Source organism: Balaenoptera physalus (genome assembly GCF_965194825.1).
Source record: "Balaenoptera physalus genome assembly, chromosome: X".
Classification (NCBI taxonomy): domain Eukaryota; kingdom Metazoa; phylum Chordata; class Mammalia; order Artiodactyla; family Balaenopteridae; genus Balaenoptera; species Balaenoptera physalus.
Window position 1 is genome coordinate 4,973,616 of NC_138903.1, and position 26,960 is coordinate 5,000,575.

Below are 26,960 nucleotides of genomic sequence, written 5' to 3' on the forward strand. Positions count from 1 at the left end.
TCAGACATTTTCAGAAAGAATCCACACTGCTTCACCTGTTTTTCTTGTATCTCCCTTGCAATCCCCTGTCCTTCTCTGCTAACCCTATTTCTCCTTCGCAAAGCAACTCAAAGTCTGTTGCTTCAGGGCCCGTGTTCCCAGGGAAGAGGCATCCTCTGTGCTTTTTGTTGGGCTGCAATCAGAGTTATGCACAGCTTGTTATAAAGTCATGGGGAACTACTCCTGGGGAAGCAGCGTGTCTGTTTTCCCATCCATCTGCGTGTTCCCTGCTGGAGGGATCCAGCATCTCTGGCCTCTTTGAGCCCAAGGCCACCGTGCTGCTGTCTCCCTTCCCCGAGGACCATTAGTGAGAGACCTTGGGGAGCATCTTCTGTTGACATTGTGACCCACTCCCAGCTCACCCCTCCAGCCCCTCCTGATACCCCTTTCATGCTCTATTTAGTTATTTTCGAATTGCCTCATACGTGCAAAGCTCGTTTTCCCAACTAAACAGTAAGAGCTATGCCAGTGATAAAATAATAGCAATGATGAAAATGGCTATGGTCAGTGGCCCCCAGTCTTTCAGGCTGGGGATCATAATCCCGTGGAATACTCACATCTTACGAGTCTGGAACGTGTGGCACAGCCGGTTGATCCATGGCCCCAAGGGCACAGAACTGGTGTTTTCATTGCCTAGGGCTGCTGCAAGAAATCACCACCGATTGGGTGGCTCAACGCAACACAAATGGATGATCTTACAGTTCTGCAGGTCCGATGTCCAAAATGGGTCCACGTGGGCTAAAATCAAGGTGTCGGCAGAACCGTGTTTCTTTATGAAGGCTCTCGGGGAACACCTGTTTCCTTGCCTTTACCAGTGGCGAGAGGCCGCCTGCGTCCGTTGGCTTGGGGCACCTTTCTCTCTGTTCAAAGCCAGTGACGTAGCACCTTCCAATCTCTCTGACTACAGCCTCAGCTGCTCTGATGCCAATTTTCCTGCTTCCCTCTTTCCCTTATAAAGACGCTCATGATTCTATTCGACCTACTCACATAATCCAGAATAATCTCTCCTTTTGTCGGATAAGGTACCATATCCCCAGATTCCAGGGGTTGCAAGTGGACATTTGGGGGTGCCATTATTTTGCCTCCTACCAGTGGTAAAAAGTAGAAATGGAATTTGAACCCCATGACTCCAGAAACATTGTTATAAGTCTTTGTTGCTGCGAGATTTGAGTCTCCCTGATTACAGAGTCAGCACTTGTGTCCACCAGACAATGCTGGCCGTGTGTCATGCATGTAGTGACCATGACATATATATATATTGGGTTCGCCAAGAAGTTCGTTTGGGTTTTTCCATAACATTTTATGGAAAAACCCAAACGAACTTCTTGGCCAACCCAATATATTTTTTTCACCACAAGAGATACTGTATTGCTTGTGAAATTCTCATTGAATCCATGTCATTAAATCACTAGGTTCTTCCAAATCGGCCACCCCACGTTGAGCGTTGAAGAGTGCATTGAGGTACGTGTTGGAAAGACGTATAAATCTCCTTGATGCCTCTCCTTCGGCATTTTAGGGGGAAAAGCCAACAACTGGGAAGGAGGCATCCGGGTTCCAGGCATCCTCCGATGGCCGGGAGTGATCCAGGCTGGGCTGGAGATCGATGAGCCAACAAGCAACATGGACATCTTCCCCACGGTGGCCAAACTTGCGGGGTCCCCTCTGCCGGAAGACAGGTACTGTGACTCCCAGGTGCTCGGGACAGTCTCCTTCAGATTTTGTGGGCAAGGGTGTTCCGATTCACCTGCACGGTGGCATGTGCTACTTCCGGCTGGACCCGTTATCCACGCCCAGTTATGGGACTTACTGGTGGGTCCAGCAATGTAAACACAGCTCTGTCCATCCTGTTAGCCCAGTGGGAAATAAAGTCCAAAGCCTGAAGGAGGTGGACAGTCTTTTTTTTTTTTAATATTTGTTTATTTATTCATTTATTTGGTTGCACCAGGTCTTAGTTGCGGCAGGCGGGCTCCTTAGTTGTGGCAGGCGGGCTCCTTAGTTGTGGCAGACGGGCTCCTTAGTTGTGGCATGTGAACTCTTAGTTGCAGCATGCACGTGGGATCTAGTTCCCTGACCAGGGATTGAACCCGGGCCCCCTGCATTGAGAGCGTGGAGTCTTATCCACTGTGCCACTAGGGAAATCCTATGGGGTGGACGGTCTTTAACTGAGCCTCCCTCTTTTGGCATTCCGTGGAACCTCTCCCCCTCCCTCTCTCTCCTCTCTCTCTCTCTCTCTCTCTCTCTCTCTCTCTCTCTCTCTCTCTCTCGTCTGTGCCCATCGTCGTCTTGCAGAAGGGCAGCTGGACAGATGCCCTCTAACCTCCCTTGTTTCGTCCCACACCTCTCCTCCTGGCCCTGCTCACCGGCTCTTTGCTGCAGCAGCGAGAAAGGCAGTTGGGTCCCTAGTCAGGCCCCTTTTTTCCCAGCACGTCTTCATTTAGCGAGTTCTAAATGAAATGTCTTTCTCTTAAATTTAAATACAACTTCCGATGGCATCGCCAGTGGTTTCTCCTTAAGTGTTATTACCAATCTGAAGAGTTCTAAGTGAGGCACACTGATTCATTGTTTTCATTAGTTGGGTGGCAATCCAGGGTGACGGCAGGCACACGGGCTGCAAATCTTGTTCAAATTCAGCTGCCGACAGAACCAAGAGGAAACTGGAAACCAGAGACGAAAACTACAGTTCAGCCAGAGCTGAGTCCGTGGAGAGGTTTGCTCACCTCCCATTGTGTGCAACCTTGGTTCACTCTTCATATTTTTTTTTTTTTCAAATTTCTGCATTAGGTATACCTTCCTCTCAAAGTGCGCGCGCGCGCGCGCGCGCACACACACACACACACACACACACACACACACACACACACACACACACACACACACACACACACACACACACACAGAGATGGGAAAGGCAGAATTGTAGAGTTCAGCCCTTCTCAAACTTTGTGGTCTCGAGATCCATGTACACTCTTCCCAGATCCAGGAGCCCAAAGATGTTGTGTTTCCGTGGGCAGTATCTATCAGTGTTTGTCATATGAGCAATTAAACCTGGAAATAAAAGTTTTTAAACGCAAGAGGGCCCAAGCACACATTGCATTGGCTGACAGAGTGATAATGGAGCCACTGGGGAAACCCACCGTAAGCTCATGAAAGAGTGGTGGTACAAAAGGCAAATAACATTTTGAATTACTGCAAAGACAGTTTGAGCTCACAGACCTCCTGATGGGTCTCAGGCATCCCCGTGGGTCTCTGGACCACACCGTCAGGGTAGCTGGCGCTCCAGAGAAGAGCAGAGATTCCCGGAGCTATACTGCTGCGGCTTCACTGCTGCCGAAGCATTGAACTTCCTGGGCCTTGATTTCTTCTCCTGCAAATGGGTTCACACTTGCACAGGATGGAAAGCACTAGAGCATGTCAAGTGCAGAGTAGAGATGCATGAATACTTGCCATTTTTGTTTCACCCACCATATTGAGAGGTAACAGGTAGGGAAGTAGAGTTGTTTCCACTTACACGTTTCATGTCCATCTGGGCTCAGAGAATCATCACGATGAGGGCTGAAGGGGCTTCTAAGAGCTTCTGTTCCAGTCAAAATATTCTTCTTCCCCTCTAATGACAGAAAACTTGGCAGGAGTAACTCATCAAAAGTCTTTTCTTACAGAAAACTAAAACTCTCACCCCTTATGTTATTTACTCTTTGGCCCTGGTTCTTTCCCTTGGAATAAATCTGAATAGTTCCGTGACCAGTGCACACTGAGTGTTCAGATAGTTTCATTAAGTACATTTTTCTCTCATGGTTCATGATATTAAATTCGTCGGTACTCTCTGCTGTCACAGTATCTTTTTATTTTTAAAATATTTATTTATTTGGCTGTGCCAGGTCTTTAGTCACGGTATGCAGACTTCTTAGTTGCGACACGCGAACTCTTAGTTGCGGCATGCATGTGGGATCTAGTTCCCTGACCAGGGATCGCACCCGGGACCCCTGCATTGGGAGCGCAGAGCGTTAACCACTGGACCACCAGGGAAGTCCCTGCTTTCACACTATCTTTAACTGGTTTTCCACCTCACTGGGAAGAGCCAAGGGAAGGGAAAAGTTCAGAGGCAAAGAGGAAGATCCCTAAAGGGAGATCTTGCTGCCGGCACCTCGTACCCACCCCAATCTGAGGCTAATGGCGGTCATCCTGTTTTTCTCACACGTGCCCATTGAGGAAGGAAGCAGCCTCCCTCCTAAGCTGACCCAAACATTTTGTGCATGAGCCAGTGTCATCAGTGGAACCCATTCTGAGTACTGAAGGTTCTTTCAATGGATCTCACCTGTTGATGGTCCAGCTCAACCCAATGATATTATGTCTGGGTTTTGGTCCAAGGCTCTATAAGATGTCATTGTCCTCCAAGAGACAGCACAGATAAGAAAACAGCAGTCTGCTTCCAGGTTGCTCATGGGAATAAAATGATCTCACAATATACTATTTAGATCATGTTACCAGCCAGGTCTAGAAGACATCCTTGTGTGTCTGCCCTGGAGACGTTGACCATCTAAAGGGATGGTTCTCAGCTGGGGTGACTGTCCCTCCCAGGGGCCGTTTATCAATGTCTAGAGACATTTTTGATTGTTTTGACTCGGGATGTTGCTGGCATCTAGTGGATAGAGGCCAGGGCTGCTGCTAAACATCCTACAATGCACAGGATGCCACCCTCCAGCAAGGAGTGATGCAGCCCAATATGTTGGAAGTGCTGAGGGTGAGAATTCTGCTCAAAAGCTTATTATTGCTCTTTTACGGAAAATGCCGTTACCTACATAATGAAAACCTCATCAAAACTTTTCAATAAGAGCATCTGGGTAATATCCTCATATTTATCCGTATCCATCTATAAATCTGATACGTTAGGTATCTACTCTTTAGAAAACAGCCTAACTCTCTCCCACTAAGATTGGTGGAAATCAGCTTCCCTGATTTCTTGCTTGAGCAATATTAAATTTACGTTTCTCAGGTGAATAAACACATTCAGAGAGTTGGACCCAGGCTATATGACAGTCACTTAATGAGGTTCCCTCACATTTTTCCACATTTTTCATTGAATGAGAGGAGTTTTGTTCAGAAGACCCCTCTCCTTCAAGTACAGCCTTGTAATTCTCAAGAAGCAAGCGCCGTTCCTGATCAATCCTAGCTTGGTGAGAAATGAAAAGCCCTTCGATGCAGGGTTTCTGCTTAGGTGAAAAGAGCAGCAGTCCCAGGGTTACACGTAGAGATTTTCACTTTGCAGAGTCTCAGTGCTGCCATGAGAATTCTCTAATTCAACCCCGTGGTGTGCCTATATGAGATTCCTCTTGGCAGTGAATCTTTCCTTCATACCTACCGTGGCCATCACCCCAGGATATGCGGAAAAATCATTCCCCCTGCGTCTCCAAATAAGCTGATTCTGGACATAAATGGAGGGCAGTCTTTCTCTGTGATATAAAACATAGGCAACAAAAGTATAATACCTAAATACATTAATTCATTAAAGTGAAAACCTGTCAGCCTCATCTTTGCAAGCAGATAGAGTATTACCATAGTGAGTCTATGACCATGCTCCCTCTTAATAAAGATTGGCATGCCCAATTCTCCTATTCCATAATGAAAATTCGATTTCATTTTTTTTTTCCAAGTTTGGAAAAGAAATCCAAATGCTTGGTATCAGTTATGTCTGATGAAGGCAAGGGGAGTGACTTGGTTCTCCCACTAAATTTTGCTGACATCTAGCTGGGTGACCACAAAAGACTTCTTCCATAGAGCCCTACAGATAAAACAGCAAGCTGTACCCAGTTCAGCTCCACTTTGCAGAATAAAAGTCGAAACTCTTCACGTACATGTCACTATGTATAATTGATTTTGCTTTCTATTCACATATGGCAGAATGTTTGATGTTTACGGGTGGAAACACTTTTAATTATGAAAGAGACTTTCTAGGTACTTGGGATTCCCTTTAGTTTATCAAAGATCTATGTGCTTTCTTCTAAAAATGTTTCCTTTCCTACTCTACAGTGAAAAAAATCACATTTTTTTGTTTGTTTGTTTTACATCTTTTTTGGAGTATAATTGCTTTACAATGTTGTGTTAGTTTCTGCTGTATAACAAAGTGAATCAGCTATACATATACATATATTCCCATATCCCCTCCCTCTTGCGTCTCCCTCCCACTCTCCCTATCCCACCCCTCTAGGTGGTCACAAAACACCGAGCTGATCTCCCTGTGCTATGTGGCTGCTTCCCACTAGCTATCTGTTTTACATTTGGTAGTGTATATATGTCAGTGCCACTCTCTCACTTCGTCCCAGCTTACCCTTCACCCTGACCCCGTGTCCTCAAGTCCATTCTCTACGTCTGCATCTTTACTCCTGTCCTGTCCCTAGGTTCATCAGAAACATTTTTTTTTAGATTCCATATATATGTGCTAGCATACGGTATTTGTTTTTCTCTTTCTGACCCAGTTCACTCTGCACGACAGACTCTAGGTCCATCCACCTCACTGCAAATAACTCAATTTCGTTTCTTTTTATGGCTGAGTAATACTCCATTGTATATATGTGCCACATCTTCTTTATCCATTCTTCTGTCGATGGACACTTAGGTTGCTTCCATGAATCCACCTTATTTTGAATATGGCAACAGGTAACTCACCTTGTGCCCCAAGTTAACCTCTTTTTCAGTCCCCCAAGCCTTTCCCTTCTGCTCTGGTCCCCAAATCCTCCCCAGAGTGGACCAGGCACAGGTGGGTCGGAGGGACGTCCCCAAGTACATGGGTCGCTGACTCAGCTGAGAGAGAGACAGCACATTCGTGGGGGGATGAGGTCACTGTCCCCCCCAGAAGTTCCCCAAACATGTTCTTTTCAGTTACGTGAAAGTCATCCCCATGCTATTGAATTTGACCTGAAATTCAGACATGCCTCTCCTTGACACTGAATTGTTACTATCCCCATGGTTGTCATGAGTCAGGAACCCAAAGAGAATCATCTCACTTTCCAAGTTAAAGACAATCTCAAATGAGCACATTTTTCACAGAATCACGCAGACACCGGGGGAAAAAAAGCACCAATTTTGTAGCCGTGGCTGTCCTGCAAACTTGCTATGAAAAGTTGAATTTGTTTACAGAAAAGGCCAATCAGACAATTCCCATAGGGAAGCGGCGGTGCTTCGCATCACTTTGAAAGTGTATGGGCCCTTCTGCCACGAATCGTGATGTTGTGCAGACATTTCCATCCCAGCCATCCCAAGTATTTTGATAGCTCAGACACCGTTTAAAAGTTGAGCTCAATGGAGTCACTTTCCATTTTTCATGGCAGAAATGAGTCTCTTTTTGACAAGCCGTATTTCTCCAGCACTGTTCAACAGTGGTTTCCATCGCAGCGTGATTTATTGCCGGCTTCCAGGAAAGAGTGCGTCAGGTATAGGATGTAAAAAATAAATGAGATCTGCCTCTGCATTGCAAGAAAAAAGAAGTTTGCAGAACAGGCTTTGCTTCCCTCCTTAAAAAAAGAGACAAATCTTTTGCTTGGAAGTCAGAAAAAAAGTCTATGAGACTTGCAGTCTTCTTTTTGTCATTAAATCCCCCTTTGTAGGATCAGGCCCAGTTCAGTTATGAAATACCAATCTTAAGAAAACAGTTCTGTCTCCTGGATTCTTAAGTGCTGAGTTTTGTGGGTTTATGATGAAAAACAGCTTCGAGAAATGAGCTAGACATTGAGTCAGAGAAACGGAGATTCATTCTCACCCTTGAGCCATCATGGAAAGGCCTTCTCTCCACGTGGAGCTAAAGGCGATGGAGAGGGGTTGGGCCCGTCTGTCCCATCTCTCACCTTCAGGATTTTCACCACTGGGGGCTTTTTATGCTCAGGTCCTCCTCTCTGCTCCTCTCCCCTCATCCCTTGCTTCCTTTCCACCTACTTAGGCTCTCCTAATCTTAAGGACTGAGTTTTTCTTGAAATTCACAATATCGGCCATTTCAGGATAGAACTGGTATTCAGAGAACACACTGCTTCTGGATAGAATCATCTGTCTACCTTGTTCCTCTCGTGGCAAATGAGAATCAGGCTTGGAAAGTGAGCCAATTCTGTCTTTTGTTCTTATTTTTAACTTACAATAATAGAATATTTTCAGTTCCGTGGAATTGTGCGGAGCGCGTGATTAATAACTAAGGTGGGGACCAGAGAAGCAGTCAGCAATAATTACATGATGGGGTTTTTAGCGACACCAAAATAAACCACAAAGAAAAAAGAAAAAAAAACCAAAAACTCAAGGGAATGTAGGACCTCTCAAGAGTGCTTATACCCACGTTACATAGCCAAGTTAAAGTTCCGGTTTCTCAATTCCTCATAGTAGGAAGTGCCAGGGATGGGGTGTTTTGTTGTTTTTTTAAAAATTTTTTGTTGGAGTATAGTTGATTTACAATGTTGTGTTAGTTCCAGGTGTACAGCAAAGTGATTCAGTTATACATATACACATATCCACTCTTTTTAAGATGCTTTCCCCACCTAGGCCATTACAGAGTATTCAGTAGAGTTTCCTGTGCTCTACAGTAGGTCCTTATTAGTTATCTATTATATATATAGTAGTGTGTTTATATCAGTCCCGATCTCCCAATTTATCCCTCTGCCCACGCCTTTACCCCTGGTAACCATAAGTTTGTTTTCTACATCTGTGACTCTATTTCTATTTTGTAGATAAGTTCATTTGTACCCTTTTTTTAGATTCCACATATAAGCGATATCATATATTTGTCTTGGAATGTTTTTAATCAGAGAAAGAAAACCCTCAAGTTCAACAATCTACCTCTTTCCAAGTAGTTTTCTGCCCCAGGTTTAGGTGGCAGTGGCCTAATGGTAATCGACGACTTCAATTTCTCTAGTGGCTGTTAATGTATGTTTCACTCAACACAAAATTATAGGCTTTTTTCCTTTATGTAACATCCAAATAGTCTTAATTTTGCTCATCAGCAGTCGTATACAGTTATTGCCTACCATCTGGAAAGTTCCCCTTCTCGGCATAGTTATAGAAGAGATATATTTACCTTTGAGAATGTAAACATATATGTAATGTGTATATGTGATATGTAAATACATGTGAGTACATTTATATCTTCGGGGTATTTAATATCATCATCATTATTATTTACAAATCATGTCACTGGGACTTAGAACTTCATTTACATTGAAGTCCCTCCAATCTAAGTTTCCCTGTGCTGTATATTATCTTTTTTTAAGACTCAGATTGTCAGAAATTCTTATTTTCAGTAGATCCGTAGTTTATGAATACACTGTTTGCCAAGGCAATAGGCAGAAAACTCGGTATAGGAGCAGTAGCAGGGGAAAGCAGTGGAAAGCACGGACGCCCAGTCAGCTGGGTTTCAATCCCATTGGCTCTTACGACACACGTGGCGTTGGGTGAATCACTCCATTTCTTCATCCCATCATCCTGGAATGATACTGGTCACAACTCACGGCACTGCTTGGAGGATGAAATGAGTTCATGCACGAGCAGAGCTGGCCTCCCTACATTGCATATGGCGCCCAACGTGGGTCAGTTAGTGTCCTGGGTTCGTTACTTCATTACCATGTTGTAGCTCTATCATGCCGCCATTTGCTGGAAGGACAGTGCAGACGTCGGGATGTTTTAGCCCAAGGCTGATTTGGCCCCCTAATGCCCACCTGCTTTATCCCCCAGGATCATCGATGGACGTGACCTGATGCCCCTGCTTCAAGGGAGAAGCCATCGTTCGGATCACGAGTTTCTCTTCCACTACTGCAACTTCTACCTGAACGCCGTGCGCTGGCACCCACAGAACAGTGAGTAGACGCATCTTTCTTTCCATGCTTGTACGGCTACATGCAGTCACGGCCATGGGAATAGAAGAAATTGCAAGAGGGCGTTGCTCTCATCAGATGCCTGAAAGATGCTTAGTTTTGCTTTCTCCGGCCTCCTCCTCGTCCCTTCTTCTCTTACGCCTCCCGGTCCCGTGGTTGTCCAGGTAGGGCGTCACGCATTGCCGTGACATGTGCTTGCAGCTCCCTCAACCTGGGAGGACTTCCTTTCTTTTCCCTTCCTGGCTAATGCTTATCCATCCGCCCCAGCCCCCCTGAAAGCCGTCTTTTCTGCTTGCTGTCCTGTAGCTTTTGCACTGGCACCGAGTGCCTTTGAGATGTTTACCCGACCTTCTCTCCTGAGCCTCGAAGGTAGGGGTCGTGACTCATCGATCTGTGTTTGGTCACGGATCGTGTGTATTTGCTAAAGGTAGATATTTAAGACAGAGTTCAAACGCTTTGATGTTATCATGGTTCCCAAACCCAGGTGTGTTTTAAATCGTGCACTGTATCAGTGACGGGACCTTCTTTGGGTTTTCCAACAGCGGATACAGGGGTGCATTTCTAACAAGCATAAAGGACCAAGTGGAACCAAGTGAGAATCGTCGGTGTAGTGACAGGTTCACATCTGGTTTTCATGTATTTAAACTTAGAATTACAGTAAGGCTCACATCGCTAAGATGCCTAGGAGTCTATGGGAATCCAGCAACTATTATACCCCTGCTGTATATCCCAGAGGTAAATGCTGATATTGGACTTTGAGGTTCCTCTTCAGTAGGAAAATGAAACTCCCCACTTCTCTAGTGTGTTTTGGGATTCTGCTCCCAGAGGTGAGATTCTCAGAGCAGCTTGTTTATCCCCTGCAGCTGATGACTTTGTAAAAACTCAGGTGACTCTGATGCTGGATTTCAAGGTACCCCGCACCCCGTCCTGCTCACCCAGTCAGTTTACCAAAGACATCATTTAAAGAGCAGCTGCTCCATTATTCTTAGAGTGGAAAATTATAACCCTCCGTTACCCAAAGAAATCACACCAGGTCTACCCTTCAACGTTTATACTTTAAATCTGGACGGCTTCCTTGAGGTAGCTTCTGGAAGACCAATATGGCAAAACCATGGGCGCACGATTCTAGGCCTGGAGGGATCCTATTTACCTATCTCATCAATGTGTCCATCATTCCTAACACCCATAGGAATGCTGTCTCTTTTTAGGATTATTGGCAGCATTTAGATCTGAGCCATCTCATCGTAAATGAGAGATGTGGTCCTCGCCACTTCCTTTTATACGGAGCCTGCGAGAAGCGTAAAGGACAAAGTCTCGGGGACTCTTGGCTGTTTAAAGAAGGATGATATCACGTCCTGAGCCTTGCAGAATTGCATTTAAATAAAGCCAACCCCCTCGAGTTAGAGGAGCCGGAAGAAACATATTGGATCAGGGGCTGGAGAAGCGCATTATGTGGAGGAGTAAACAGAAAAGGGACAGGAAGAGGCAGAAAATAGGAGTAAGTGAGAAAAACAAGACCCAGATTCTGATGGGCAGCTGGCCTGGGGATAAAACTTGCTTCTAAGACACACACACGTGACATTTTCTCTTATGCAGTTCCTTACTATCTTCTGTCTTGAAGCAGCAGCAAACGAGGAAAAATGACGGTGTTTCCACACCGGAATCATCCATCTAGCTAAAGGGTCTCAGGAAACCATGGGTTTTATGAATCGTCTCATCTGCTTTTCAGATTATGCCTGAAACTCAGTAACAGTGGTTGCTGCCTTGGCTGTCACACATGGCTCCATGGCTGTTTGCTCAGTATTTCATCTGTTCATTTGTTCTACCCGTATTTAATTGAGCATCTACTATGTGGCACCTTCTAGGCTAGGCTGCACACCTGTCAGGGAGCAAAATAGACCAGATTCTCTGCCAGGGAGTTGCTTACCTCTTAGCTCAGGACAGGCTGCAGGCTGTGCAAACAGCTGGGAGTGCACAGGTGTGTAAGGAAGTGTCACTCGTGTGTGTGGAGTTACCTGTCAACTAGAGAATACAGAAAGTCAACTAGTACTAGTTAGAGGAGATGACCGACATCATCTCGGATCTGTGCTGGTAGGAGTTCATGGTAATCACTACACGGGAGACACTTCCCATAATTGTCAGTGGTAAGAGGGCTGCCTCCTGACCTCCAAATACTTTGCTAGAAAAGAAGAGAGCCATTTAGGATCAGGGTTTAGAAATGTAGCGTCAGGGCAGCAGTGAGCTGGAGCCACCTCCGGATGGCTCAGGAATCTTGCCAGCTTGTTGGGAAAGCATTGCTACCTGGAAGTCAGCCAGGCGGCGAGCATTGACACCCTGGCAACTGGCAGACACAGCGAACGCACGCCCTGTTCCTCGCTCAGAAAGCACAAGCTTGCCAGCAGTAAGTACACTGGTACCCGTAAACTAGAATTGAGTGGTGGTGTGGTTAAGATCCAGTTCCCGTTTGTCTTGATTAGTTGGACGCCTGCATATTACAGTTCCCAACTTGTTGCTCATTTTTCCAAAAACTTAGAGCTGGAATGCTGTTTCCACCCTTTTAAAACATGAACCCCTTTCAGCTTTTATATTCAGTGTCTTCTCTATAATTGAATAATTCTCTAATGATAATGTTTCTGTAATTTCGTTGTCTCAGCAAATTGAATGGCCTAACTTAATCATCTCATATCCTTACGCCCATTGCATTTTAGAAGAACTCACGAAAGCATTATTAGAACACCGGTAACTTTTCTTGCATTACAGTGGGAATTGTGAGTTTAAATTTACTGTTCCGCGTGTATTCAAAAAGTTTGGCTTTCAGTTTTGACCTATGAAGCAGTGTTAGTAAAAATTCAATGTAATGACAACTTGATTTTATGGTAAAATTTATCTTAAAAGACTGGTAGATAGTTGGCTCTGAGATTCTGCTGCAGATTTTTGAGCAGATGAATATAAGTCTATAAACTAAATGCTCGCATTAGTGTGAGAGTTTCCAGACCAGCTGGTCGTACAGAAATCCATGGGATGTGGTTATGCTGATGTGGAATCCACGGAGCCCCATAAATCCTGCTAGCTTTTCAATTCAAGTTTGTTGGAAACTTCTCTCCTGTGACTTTTTCTTAAAGCATCATTTGAAAAACCTCAATAGTACACCTGAAACATACATTGTTTTTTTTAAATTTTATTTATTTATTTATTTATGGCTGTGTTGTGTCTTTGTTTCTGTGCGAGTGCTTTCTCTCGTTGCGGCAAGTGGGGGCCACTCTTCATCGCGGTGCGTGGGCCTCTCGCTATCGTGGCCTCTCTTGTTGCGGAGCACAGGCTCCAGTCGTGCAGACTCAGCAATTGTGGCTCACGGGCCTAGTTGCTCCGCGGCATGTGGGATCTTCCCAGACCAGGGCTCAAACCCGTGTCCCCTGCATTGGCAGGCAGATTCTCAACCATTGCGCCACCAGGGAAGCCCATACATTGTTTATAGAAAAACGATAAACAATTTTGACTTTTAAGACTTCAAAAAAAATTTTTTTAATCTTAAATCACAACAAAAAGCAGTAGGAAAATAGAATTCATTCTAAAGAAATTTGTTTATATCTAGCTCTTTTAAAGGTGCCTTTTTTGAAAATAGGAGATAAGTGAGGTTTAAAATTGCAACAGCATTACAATAGTAATTGAGGAAAAATGGTTGCTTTGTTCACTAAGATTTTCACCCAGTTAAAAAATTAATTTTGCCTCTAAAATGCACCTAAGAAAAGAGAGAAGATTCTAATTACAGCTGCTTGTGTCTCAGGAGTTGATTGGTGTAAGAAAGGCTATGCTTAGTTTTTGTCTTTATTAATGACTTCAGTTTGTGTTGGTGGTCTGATTCTCCTTTGTCTGATTATCGGAAGTTAAACCTGAAGGGTCAGAAACAACAAATAGAGGGCTGAAGCTGAACTCATGGGGGCTGTGGCATTTTCAAATGAAAGCTGCAGAGAACTTTCCTGTACTCCAGCTTACCTTAAGAAGGAGAAGCCCTCGCCCAACCAGAACTTTTGTTGCAATTAAGAAAAAGCGCATATACGTAAATCACTTCAAGGATATATTTCAGGTCTTAGGATTTCCTTTTCCTTTTGGTTGAAAATCTCGACCAAAGGCTGCATTCCCAACAGCTCTTGACGTTTGCGATATTCACCCACTAATTCCTTCACTTGCCTTCTCATCCCGGTATCGCGGGACGTGTGTGCGTGTAATTGTAGGAACGCAGGGTGATGTGTCCCAGGATGGATGGAATCTGCTTTGCCCACAACCTAAGAGAAGGTGTGATGGTGATATAGGAGGATGGAGAAGGTTTCCCGGAAATTGTGTTCAATGTTTATTCAATTTGTTTTATCTCTTTATCACTCAGACTCTTCAGTAACGGGCTTATCGTCCCAACCATTCATTTCCTTTCATGGAAAAAAACCGTCATAGATGGATTTTTTTTGTTTTCTCCCACTTGGTCTATCAAACATGTATTTTTATGTGGCACTTCCTATTACCTTATAAATAATATTAGACCATTTTTGAAACATACATCTACTTTTTTTTTTTATTGGAGTATAGTTGATTTACAATGTTGTGTTAATTTCGGCTGTACCACAAAGTGACTAAGTTATTCATATATACATTCTTTTTCATATTCTTTTCCATTATGGTTTATCACAGGATATTGAATATAGTTCCCTGTGCTCTACAGTAGGACCTTGTTGTTTATCCATTCTGTATATAATAGTTTGTATCTGCTAATCCCAAACTCCCAATCCATCCCTCCCCCAAATCCCTCCCCCTTGGCAACCACAAGTCTGTTCTCTACAGACATCTAATACTTTTCGGCTAAAGTTTTCGCATGTCTGACCTAAGATTACATTAGTTCTTGGGTGAAAAACGTGCCAGCCATGACTTCTGTTCATTTGTCACAATGCAACCTTGCTTCCTTACAGAGACAAAATACATCAAAATGGGAGTTTCTTTCTCGAATGCCAAAAGCACAGTGTTTCTGAACGAGTCCTCCAGTGTTAGCTTAGCACCCAGCTTATTCGCAACTACCGTAGGCCACTTCTTCTGCCCTTTTCCCCCTGATGTACTCGCTCCTACTGATTTTCTACAATGTTTTGCACATCTCTCTTCTTCGATGTCAGCGTGGGGCATCTGTCAGTTCTCACAGTATTCCTGTTTGTTTCTAACTCTGTCCTGATTTGCTTCCATCTGCTAGCAGACCTGGGCGTTTTCTATGGGTACATTTTAGTTCTAACCAAGGCATGTTGTAGTGAATATTTGTATTAAGTATTTATATTAGGTATTCATATTTATATTAAATATTTGTGTCTTCCTCACCTTCGGATCTTCTATCCACAAATGTTTTGTAGGTGGTTTTAGGCTTTTCCTTCTGTTAATCTCTTTTTCTTGAAACGCATCATCTTTTTTATGTGACCACTGCATGTCTTTTGAAGACACACTTGATAACAATACACTGCACCTTTACGTTTATTCTATATCTCCTGTCTAGCAGACGCTCTGCTACGCTCTTTGCATATGATGTCTCTTTTAATCCTCCTGATTAAAAGTGATTTTGATTATATTCGTATTAGATTTGGCTGTAACAGAAACAAAAAGTCACAGTAGCTTATATCAGAGGGAGGTTTCTGTCTTCATCTCGTGAGTGACGTCTAGCGGTAGGTGGTCCACAGAGTTTCAGGGATGCAGACTCCACGCTCCGTCCCACCACCTGGAGGATGCAGCAGCTTCTTCTGCGTGGAGACGGGTGACAGTGTCCACCTACGGGCAGCAGGAGGGAGCAATGGATGGAAAGGATGAGAGGAAAAGGGTGCATGTCCGATATCTCCGAAGGAAGATGTTCCCCAGGCGAGAAGTTGGTCACCTGTGCACACCTGGTATCAGGGGAGGCTGGGCAGTGCAGCCTTCATTATGGGTGTCTGTGTGCCCTGGTAACACCCCACAACTGTGGGAGCCTGAGGATAGTTGTCAGTCTCTACCAAAGTTATTTACAGATATGAGGACGAAGAGGTGTCAGAGGTCACAGAACAGGCGTGCAGTAACAAGAGTTGACGTCAAAGTTGGATGCTAAACCAACACTGGCTACTTTGAGAGTCTGCCCTGTGGTGAATCGGAACTTCTTCCCCCAAGACAGTAAGTTCTTCTATTCACACTCACAAAGATGATTCTTATTCCTCCCTGTTGTCTCTCTGGCCATCTCCACAGGCCCATGGACTGTTTCTGGAATTCATTCGTGTCCTCTCATTCCCTAAGTCCAACCCATCCTTGGGGACCTCAGCTCTGGTCTCCCCTGGACGAACTCTGACCCTGATCTACACCCTCCCACTGCCACCACGTCCACCCTGCACATGCCTGTGTGCACACACTTTCTTGAAGGCAAAGGTGACGTGGAGACACCCCAAGAAATCTCTGACTTCCTGGCTCATTTATCTGCCGTGACCAAATGTCACCAAGCAGCCTGGATCTCTGGCTGGCTGGAGGCTGTGTTGGCACTGAGCGATTTTAGGCAGGACGCCCCCAGTGGCTCTGGAGGAGAGACACACAGAACGTACTGGGCTTCCTGTCTGCCCCCATGCCGGCTTTCGTGGTGGCAGCTGGCTTCTTCCCTCTTTTTCGGTGTCTTCCTGCTCATCCTGTCGGCTCATTCGTCATTAATTTACCCAGCACATTTTTATTGAGCATCTGTTCTACGTAAGGCCCTGTACGCTGGCAGTTCACAGATACATTCACTCTTCTATGTAAGGCTCTAGGTACTGGGCATTTAACACACGTGGGAGATACAGTTCTTGTGTTCAGAGAGCGAGTAACCTAGAAAGAAATGGAGTCCACAGACGGTGGTAGCCCTTCAGGGCTGAATGCTCAGTAGAAACTGCTGAGAGGCGCCGGGAAACAGGGGTAACTTCCAGCTGGAGACCTGGACAGGCTCACGGAGGAGGAGTTGTCGGACCTTGAACAATGGATAGGATTTCAACACACAGAGACGGTGAAGGGGAGTGGGAGACTTCAGCACGCCTTGTGTACCCACTTAGTACAGGATTCATATTTCCGTCCCCCAAAATGCAAAAACAAACGCCTAGTCAAAGGGAGTGTTTTGCTTTCGGGCACTCAGGCATCACTCGTGGAGCTAGGGTTCCTCTAAATCTGAATTTAAAAGCAGGTGCTCTGGGTCACAGCCCTTAGCTGCTTCCTCTTCCTTCTCAGTGTTTTTGTATCTTGAGTCTCAGTGCAACCAGCGCAGGAAGCTGGCAGAACTGGGTCTGTCGCCCATGAGCCCAGTGCTGGGTCACTGAGGGTCTGGGCTACAGAGAATGGGTGGACACGAGTCTCAGGGGTCAAGAACAAGAGCCCTTGGGTCCGCACTTCTCTGGGAGCGTGTGTGAAGACACTGGTCCCCTAGGTGCCTCCATGTGGGCCCACATCCTAGGATCTTTGGGTCTAAGACAAGAATGTAGCATTGATGTCGGGTGGCTGGCTCAGGACAGGGGAACGCGGTTGGGGGGTATCGTGGAATCAAGGAGGTCGCCATGAGCCGTGGGGACCTTGGGGTGGATTTTCAGACGTCCGTCCAGGAGATGAGATCAGCATTACTAAGGGGGCAAGCTGAGGGTCCCAGGGGGGTGGTATGGGCCGCTCACAGTGGGAAAACACAATAGTCTTTGAAATACTTCTTGAAGGACTCCAAGATGGCGCTATGTGGTGGGAAACACTGCTAAGACCAAAAACCCCAAACGACTCTGTGTGGCTTCCGTATGTACGCGGAATCCTGCAAGCGTCCAAAATAAATCTTGCCAAGACGAGCTGTTCCAACAGCATTCATCAAAGGATGTCTGAATCTGAGTGATAAATTAGGAGCCAGCGTGTTGAAGCCATTTAAGTTTTGTTGTCCGTATTCTTTAAGAATCCTTAGGAGGGGGGGAAAGGTGTCTTAAGACTCGTATTACAGTGGCAACAGGTTTAAGAGCATAAAGAAACTAGTGTTTTTGTCTTAGATTGCCGGCAGCTTTATATTCAAAGCTAACGCAAAGATGGTTATTACTATGCACCTGGCATTGTTCTGAGAGCTTTACACGAGGGGATGGATTGTTAACTCCCAAAGCAAAGCCCCGAGGCCGGTACTATTATTATCCTCACTTATCAGAAAAGGAGCTGCGGCCCTGAGAGCTTAACAGCCACGCCCAGCATCCCACAGCTAGGAAATCGCAGAGCTGGGATTGGAGCCCACACTGTCAGAGCCGTCAGAAAGGGGAGGAGAGTTCAAGCAGATCGCAGTCAACTAGCCACCAAGACAGGAAACACTTCTGAGCTCAGAGACAAAGGATGTCTCCCCTTGATGCTGGTCATGGCTCCAGACCGACAAGAATCCTCGCATGAAGGGAAAAGCACTTTGCAAAGCGGACTCGTGTCTGTTAGGCAGAGCTAAGCATCTCATATCTGCAGAAGGTGGTTCCAGAGCCGCATGGACAGAAAAAACGGGCTTTGCATTCTCTCTGTTTCTGTTCTTGGGGACCCTGTATGCTCAGGCTTGGGGTTTCTCTGTCCACGGACCGCTGAACCTTTTCTGGTGGCTGAATCCCTGGAAGTGATCAAAATCACAACAGCTGTTCCTGTCCTGGGCTCTCACGCCGCTCACATCCCCAAGAAATCCCAGGAACCCACTGCTTATTTTAATTTGGATGAAATAGCTGTTTTAGGATTACACTTGGAAGGTGCTGAGTTCAGGGTCTAGCTTAGGAGTCAAGTTTTTCTCACTTAAACTCTATTTGCCTTTTTGTCAAAGGACTGTAAACTTTCTTTTCTCATGAATCCACTCAGTTTTTTTCCAGTGGTGATTTTGCATAAAAATGGGTTTCATAGGTAGGTAGTGATCTCCACAGCATTTTCTATGACCTTGACAAAGCAGCCCTCTAACTGTATGTCACTGACATCTTTGTCCTCTAATAGTCACAATTATTTCTCTTAAATTTTTGGAGCGTATTTTAAACCTAAGTCGACTTATTGTTCCCATCACTACTTAGACTATTTTTTTGAAAAAATGTTCCATTTAATTTTCCTGCATTCTCCCTAGAAAATGTAATAATTGCTTCCTCTGGTCAGTGGGCCTCAATTGTAAGAAAGATTAAGATCCCGTGGTGGTCAAAATATTTATCTGTGACAGAGGTGAGACAGAAGCAACCTTTGTTCAGAATGGACTGGAATTTTAACACTAGAGAAAAACACTTTTTTAACTCAACATTTTTTTAGTAGTATATGGAGAAATCCAGGATGAAATACATTATTAAAATAATTTTGGTAAACAGGAATAAATATACCTATTAGAAATATAAGGTGACACCAGGTGCCTCCTGTTTTATCACATGATCTACTGATTTACTTTTTTTCTGTTGAAATGACACCTTTGACAATGTCGATTCCTGGGTTCTTGGTGAGCAACGGAACAGACCGTGAAGTAAGGCTTCGTATCTTATACACCTACATGCAATAAAATGCAGCCCAGTTTCTCTCATTTGAGCAACTCCGAAGTGGTCTAAAGAAATAATACAGAGAATACTCAATGTATCTTTTTATAAAAAGTTTAAAAAGTCCAAATTGCGCTATAAAAAGTACAAATTGCGCTATAAAAAGTCAAAGACCCCTATAGCTTACCCAACAAATCTTCAGAAACATTAATTCTTCATTCTGCCCTTGTCCGAGCTACATTGCCATACCACGGCTGCTCCCTGTGAGGATGCTTGAGGTTTATTTACTGACTGGTCCTTAAACCTGCCCGCCCGTCTGTTCACACCTGGGCAGGACAGAGCACAGGTGGCTAGTGACGGAATCTGCTTGCACGGCTTTCAAAAGCAAGCGGGTAGGGCAGGCCCTTAAATGAATTTGTTCCGGGAGCCTGTACTCTCTTGGGGTTTTAAGAACACCAAGACTGGACTCGATTGTCAAGTTCAAAACAGCCAGCAGATTTGCAGCTTTTGGGCCAGAGCGGAAGAGGCTTGCTTCCCCACGCCTCTGTCTGTAACAGCCTCGGCCCTGCTGACCCTGATGAAGGACAGATTCTAAGTGGCTGCAGCTTCTCGCTGCCGAAAAGGCTTCTGAAGGAGATCTAGGGGTCAAGGGGAGTGAGGCGGGGGACGGAAAGAATCTGAAGGTAACCCGCTTCCTCTTTATCTTCTGCTGGAGAGGGAAAGCAGGCCCTGGAATTCTTCCTGCAGCCTCGCAGCCTGAATTCATCTTTAGAAGGCAGGTGCTGACCTGTAAGTTGTGTAAAGCAACACAGCCAGTAAGTGCCATCTCTCCCAGCATCAACTACGCGACGGACGGCAGGTTCCCTGTTGTGGATCTCTTTAGTATATTCATCTAGGCCATGTGCACATTGCTTGTCTGTGCTGACTGGGTCTTCCCCAAACCAGAGAGGCTTACTCACCTTTGAATATGCTTGTCTGAGGTCAGGGTCTGTTTGGGGAGAACGTGGGACCCATGGCAATTGTTTTCTGTTAATTCCATTAATTTCTTTTGCATTTGGATCCATGCATGGGCCACTCGATACCTATAACTACAAAATCACCATCTCCATGGCAAACAAATGATCAAAGTGAATTAAATAGGTGTGTGATGCTTTCTAGTGGGACAGTCTCTATGGTTTTATATAAAAAAGCTGAAAGGATAAAGCAAAGAAGGACTTTTTCGGTCTGCACCTAATTCTGCTTGGTTCATACGTGTTAACTCTGTTTTGATCTGCCACCTTTTTCTACCCAGGAAACAGTTTTTAGACCTCTGTCAGAGCATGTGTGATTAGTAGTCAGCTTTCAGAAAGTCATAACATTGTAGGATAAACAGGAAATCAAACATTTCACAATTATTTGTTTGTAAATTAATTTTTTTCTAAAAATGTCAATATTGGGTGTTTAATGGAACACAGAAGTTACATTTTAAAAACTATGTAACCATCCTACTCTGGGGTCAATTTGGAATTTTTAGCACCTTTATTAAGGTATCACATATAGAGCATAGAATTCCAATTCAACCATTTTTAGTAAATGTTTAGAGTTCTACAACTATAGTCAAATCTAATATCAGAACATTTTCTTCATCCCCAAAAGATCATTTCTGTAACCCAGCTGCAATTTCTCCCCATCCTCACGCCCAGCCTCACTAAATGCTGGATGGGATGCGTCTGGGCTTTCTTAAAAGGGAGGAAATCAAATGTTAGCTGAGGTCCTAGCGTGTTTCAGATGGTTCCTGATGGCTGTATGTATGTGTACACGTGTGTATATGTGTATGTGTGTGTGTCACGTTTTACCATCTCACGTACATATTAGCGTCGAGCTCCCTCTTCCCTCTACTTTGTTTTAAACAGAAACACAGGCTGCGAAGCTTAGCATCTTGAAGTTGGAGAACAAAAAGGGTCAGAGCTCGGAGCTTAGAATCTGTTAGTCAGTGTGTATTTGCTGAGTGCCTGCCCCACTGCAGCTGCAAGCTGTAAAGTTTATGAGACTGAACTGTGACAGTCCTCTTAGAATTCTCTGCTCAAACAATTAGTAAGCTTTTTTCCTTTCTCACCAGCTTCTCCCAAGAAATTAGGGGTTGGGAAAAAGATGGAAGAGGGAGAGAGAGGAAGAGGGGCGGGGTGGGAGAGAGGGAGAGAGAGAGAGATGGATTAAGGAGGAAATGCCAAAGTTTTAATATGGTTAAATTTGCATCCTAACAGCTATTGCATAATCAGCTTCGTCTCTTGTTCTGTCGCAGTTAAACAGCAATGCGTGGGTTTTTTTTTTTTTTTAAGCTATGTCTCTTACCCTTTTGAGCCTTAAGCATGAGAAATCCATTCCATGCATAATCGAGTGGTAGGTCTCTGCCTTCTTGCAGCGCACGGCAGGGTGCTTTCTGTGCATGTTCTCTTTGGAGGTCACTCTGATGACCCTGTCCCCACGAAACCCACTTCTGTCCTTGTCAACCACAGGCACGTCCATCTGGAAAGCCTTTTTCTTCACACCCAAGTTCTTCCCCGAGGGCGCCAACGGATGCTTTGCCACCCACGTGTGTTTCTGTCACGGGCAATACGTCACCTACCACGACCCGCCTCTGCTCTTTGACATCTCCCAAGACCCCAGGGAGAGAAACCCGTTAACTCCGACGTCAGAGCCCCGGTTCCGGGAGATCCTGGGGACCATGCAGGAAGCGGCAGCCCGGCACGCTGAGACCCTGAGGGACGTCCCCAATCAGCTGTCGCTGGGCAACCTTATCTGGAAGCCGTGGCTTCAGATGTGTTGCTCATCGTCAGGCCTGTCTTGCCAGTGCGACCGGGAGAAGCAGGATGGGAGAGGGAGCCGTTAGCCACGTGCGTCTGGGGGCGCCCGGGGCCACCCCACCTGCTGCATCACAGACGAGCGTGGGGGGCGGCACCGGGTGAAGCCAGCGCTGGCAGCTCCCACCCCGGGACTCAGATCCCTTCTCTCTGTCTTCTCACCTGGAGGCTCCATCAAAACCCCACATTTACGCCCTGGGGAAAAAATCAGGGTTTGCCATAAACAGAGGCATAGACGTTAGTCACGTCTTCCAAGGCCAACGTTACATGAATGCGGTAGGCGGGATTTCAATGAGTCTGGCCAACACCAGTGCAGACGGAGAGCAGGAAGTTGCACAGGTAACCTGTTCATCTCTCAGCCAATGCGTGTGATCCACGATGTAAGGCATCACTTACTCCACAAGCTGATGTGACGCTGTGGCCACTGGGATTCCCCTTACAGCGCATCACGAAAAAGAGAATAAAATTTAAAGAGTGTTTAGTAAACCTAACACGTGCAACGTTATAATGAGTAAAAGACCATCTTGACCCATCATGGATGATGGTAAGTTCCAGTTTGGTTATTGGAAGGCAATTACTGTCAGTATTATTTGCAATAATATGAAATACTATTCATGATATATATGTTTATATATATACAGTTTCTTTGAGAAGTTTACAGTATTTAGAAGCTTATCACTATTTAAGTAAAAACAATAGAGGGTCACAGCTGTTTGTGCTACAGCCTTTCGGTGAAATCCCTCAGCAACAATAATGCCAAGACAAATCTCTCCTGTACGGATTTGCATCCCATAATTTGCAGCATTCTACTTGGGTTCTGCTGTTTCTTTGGTGAACGGAGGTTCTGAACTCAAAGGCCACTTCAGTGATGCTGCAGTCCCTGGAATCCTTTCTAACAGAATTCAGAATTTTTGGCGTGTAAAATTGTGATATTTCATGGGGGGAGAGAGACACAAGCAGTCCATCCACGACCCATACCCATGACCGTGACATCTTGAGTTCTTGCAGAATTTAATGAAGAGAGAAGGTGGTTCATGTCCGTACTTGTGTTTTGGGTGGTCTGATCCTGCGGCTAAGAAATATCTATGCCTCCACCATGAGATGCGCAATTTTGTTTGAATTCCATTTCCTGCAACCTCAGTAACGCAGGACGAGGCGTAACCAGGTCATGTCGGAGACTGGGGGTTAGGGGCACAGCTGGAGAGAGTTCCAACGTCTGAGCCACCAGCCCCTCCTGAGGAAAGAATTCACCTGTGCAGGGAGCACTTAGGTCACCTTCAGGCGCTGAACATCCTCCAACAATATCATGCAGATGCCTTTACTGATCCGTCCTCAGCTGTGGTCCATCTGCCTCCCATTCATCTCTTTCGGGAACACGTCTGAACATCTGCTCTTGGCTCAGGGTTTTCTCGATCCCACAAGAGTGCAGGTCAATGGAATACCCCACCCCACCGGGTACCCTGACCCCTCCGGGCACTTTGGAGAGAATGTGTACAGGGTGGCTCAGGCTTTCTGACAGGGGACTCTGATTTCCTCTGTGTGTCTCCACTGAAGAATTTCTAAGATCCAGCAGCATGTCCCCAGCTCCTCTTTAAGGTCTACTATTTCAGATTTTAATCTTTCTTTTTCTTAAAAAAGAGAAATGATTCCCGCCCCCACCCGCCACCCCCCACCCACTCCCTGGGAATGGTTTAAAGTTGGAAAACAAACAGGATTCTTTCTTTTAATGCGGATTTCTCTTTCCAGAAATTGCCAAAAATCTGTCACATTGTTTTAGGAAATAGTCTCATGAAAGAATGCACCAGCATGTTAGTAACGTGTTAGGATTATTGCTATTATCATACAAAAACTATATAAAGCCACTGTTAGGAACTTACGTTTGGAGATGATCACGTTTACTCAGAGTTGAACATACTCAATGCAGATGGACTTTTACAAAACATTTTATGATGTAAGAACATGTGTTTGAGGGTGAAATAACTTGAAGAAGTTTTATAGATGATGTGAATACATAGCTTTGTATAGAATTAATTGTTTAATCTGTACAATGGTAACAGCCAATGAAGAATACATATACCTCTGGAGCTACAGTGAGCTTTAAAGTATTTGCCTCAAAATAACTTGGATCACCCTTATGTGTCACGGTATTTGAAAATCAGGTTTATTTGTCATAATCATCATTACCATAGACTTCAGACCGCTTACCATCTGAAAGTTTTGCTTGGAATGTACAGCAGGAAATTGGAATTCCCATCGGTGTGACCTCTTGAGTTGTATGTGCAAACCTTAGTGGGTTTTGAAGCTTTAAACAAATTCTTTTTAAAAAAATCTTTGTATTTCTAGCATTTCGTAGATGTTAAAGGCTAAGCAAACACTAACCTATAGACAGGGCATTATTTGACGATGTCAGTATCACTGCATGAAAAGCAAAATCACAACCTACACATCGAGGTAATTAAGGATTAAAGAAAGGAAACAGATTTCAGGTAGCCCTGAAGGACATCCAGTGAAGGGTAAAGAAGCGGGAAAAGTATTTGGCATCTGTCTGAACAATGCGACCTGTGAAGTGATTGCCTCTGTGCAGGTTTCCCAGAACCTTGTCCTGATGTTAATGCAAAATTAAAATAAAATTTTCCTTGGCAATTCAACAGTCTGTGCTCTCGTGCCGTGCTTTCCCACAGGACTCAATTCAGCAAGCGTGCAGAGTGTTTCCTATGTTTGGGGCATGATGGTAATTGATGGGGAATATGGGTTTTAGTTCAGCAAATATTTATGGAATGTCTGAGGCTCCGGGGAGGGGTAAGAAGTATAGAGACGGGTAAGAAATAAATAGCCCCTGACTTTCATGATTAGAGGGCAGGGCAAGGGCCAAGTTATCCATCACGCACACGGCCTCTTTTCAGGGGCTCACAAAAAAATGTCTAATGTCTTTTAACGTCAGAAGCAAAAACTGAACATTTGGGGTTGAAGATCATAGACGCACAGGTACCAACGCAGTCGTAAAATGGAATTCTTGTGTGTTTTCATATGGTTTATGTTTTTATGTAACCTGTCTTCATCTTGACTCTTATGCATATGTTTCCTTCCTGGGCCTTGGAGGTCTTAACCGGTCCTGGACCCAGTTGAAGCAGCTTCTTTGCTCAACAGATGTCTGGGGCAGAGAAGAGTCTAAATTTTGATACGACAAACCTTGCCCTCTCTTCTCTACCTTTCGACTGGGTTCCCTGGGAAGGCAGAAGCGGAGTCAGACTAAACCGCTGAAGCCATGAGAACAAGGAAGGAATGCAGTGATGCTGGGGCTCAGATGAGCTCTCACTGACCCAGCCATCCTGCATAAAAGCTAAACCACGCCCGTCGGGAGGCGGGCTGACCCGTGGGTCATAGTAGGGAGAGGTGTGCGTGGATGAAAGATGTTGCTTTGCACAGGCTCCTGTGCAGTACACGCCAAGCTTCGTCACCTCCTCTTTGGCCCTCAGAGGATGTCAGGTGTGATGTCAATGACCAAGTGCCCCGTAAACTATAGCTGCCTGTCTCCCCCCACCTCCCATCCATCTGGGCTGTCCTGGCCTCAGTCAGGACAGTGTGGGTGCCCTGGCCATCCTTGGTGTTCCGATGCCACGCACCGGGTCTGTGTTGCTACACCTGCCTCTAGCTGGCATCACTTCCTACCATCTCTTTGTGTGATGGGCTCCGAGCTAAGTGATCGTAATTTACCAGTATTTAAGAGTGTCAGATATTATGTTAGAGGAGCCTTTTCAATTAAGGAAACGTCCACTTACCTAATTCGAACACAAGCAACTTGAAAACGACCCGTGTGTTCATGCAAAGGAAATATTGTCATGAAGCAATTTCTCAGTTTTCTGAGAACTCAGTGGACCTTACATCTAGGAGAGCCTCAAATGTTTGCCCTAAAGGCGGTTCTCCTCATGAAGTTCAGATCCTCTAAATGACCTCTCAGGGTACTGCTGTTTATCTTACCCATCTTCAAAGAAGCTGATTGTCAAATGAATGTATAATATATTCAAAACAGAAATAGATTCACAGACATAGAAAACAAATTTATGGTTACCAAAGGGGAAAGGGAGGGGTAGGATTCAATTAGGAGTTTGGGATTAACAGATACACACCACTATATACAAAATAGATAAAAAAACAAGCATTTACTGTATACCATAGGAAATGATATTCAATATATTGTAATAACCTATAATGGAAAATAATCTGAATATATATATAAATATATATATATATATATATACACACACACACACACACACATATATATGAGTTACTTTGTTGTACACCTGAAATACACAATATTGTAAATCAGCTACACTGCAATTTTAAAAAAAGGCAGATTGTATGGTTTACCCAATGAGCAAACACAATGACTTTCATATGGTGGTCTGGGATATAAAATTGGCCTCCCTGGTTATATGAGGATCTCAGGTTTCAAACTGTATTACCTGTGCTGAGGGATGGTGGTGTTTTTCTGAAGGCCCAATTTCCGATGAATATATTATTATAAATATGAACTGTGAATTGCCTGTCAAAATTTATGTTGTCTAAATTTAACACAGGGTGCAAAACTAAGTCACACACAAAGATATGACATATTCGCTAGAGGGCAGGGCCCCTTGGTAACTGCATGTGAAGCAGAAACTGTCTCATAGCTCTTACGTACGGTTTCATTGCAATGGGTATTGGGCAAGAAGACGTATCCCACTTCTTTTATCTTTGGGACCATAGAGACACTC

At 44.8% G+C, this 26,960-nt stretch overlaps 1 protein-coding gene across 4 annotated transcripts in view; it reads left to right on the forward strand.

Annotated features, from left to right (window-relative positions):
- LOC309652441 (steryl-sulfatase-like) overlaps positions 1-26,960 on the forward strand; it is a 344,513-nt gene that overhangs the window by 153,946 nt on the left and 163,607 nt on the right. For 2 of the 4 annotated variants that reach the window (XM_082446233.1, XM_082446230.1), the window contains 3 exons: positions 1,556-1,715; positions 9,739-9,860; positions 21,859-23,364. In XM_082446233.1, coding sequence (XP_082302359.1) covers positions 1,556-1,715; positions 9,739-9,860; positions 21,859-22,232 — 656 coding nt within the window. In that variant the 3' untranslated portion in view covers positions 22,233-23,364. Of the gene's footprint in view, positions 1-1,555; positions 1,716-9,738; positions 9,861-21,858; positions 24,852-26,960 lie in introns of those variants that run through there. The other 2 variants (XM_082446232.1, XM_082446231.1) reach the window with 2 other exon arrangements.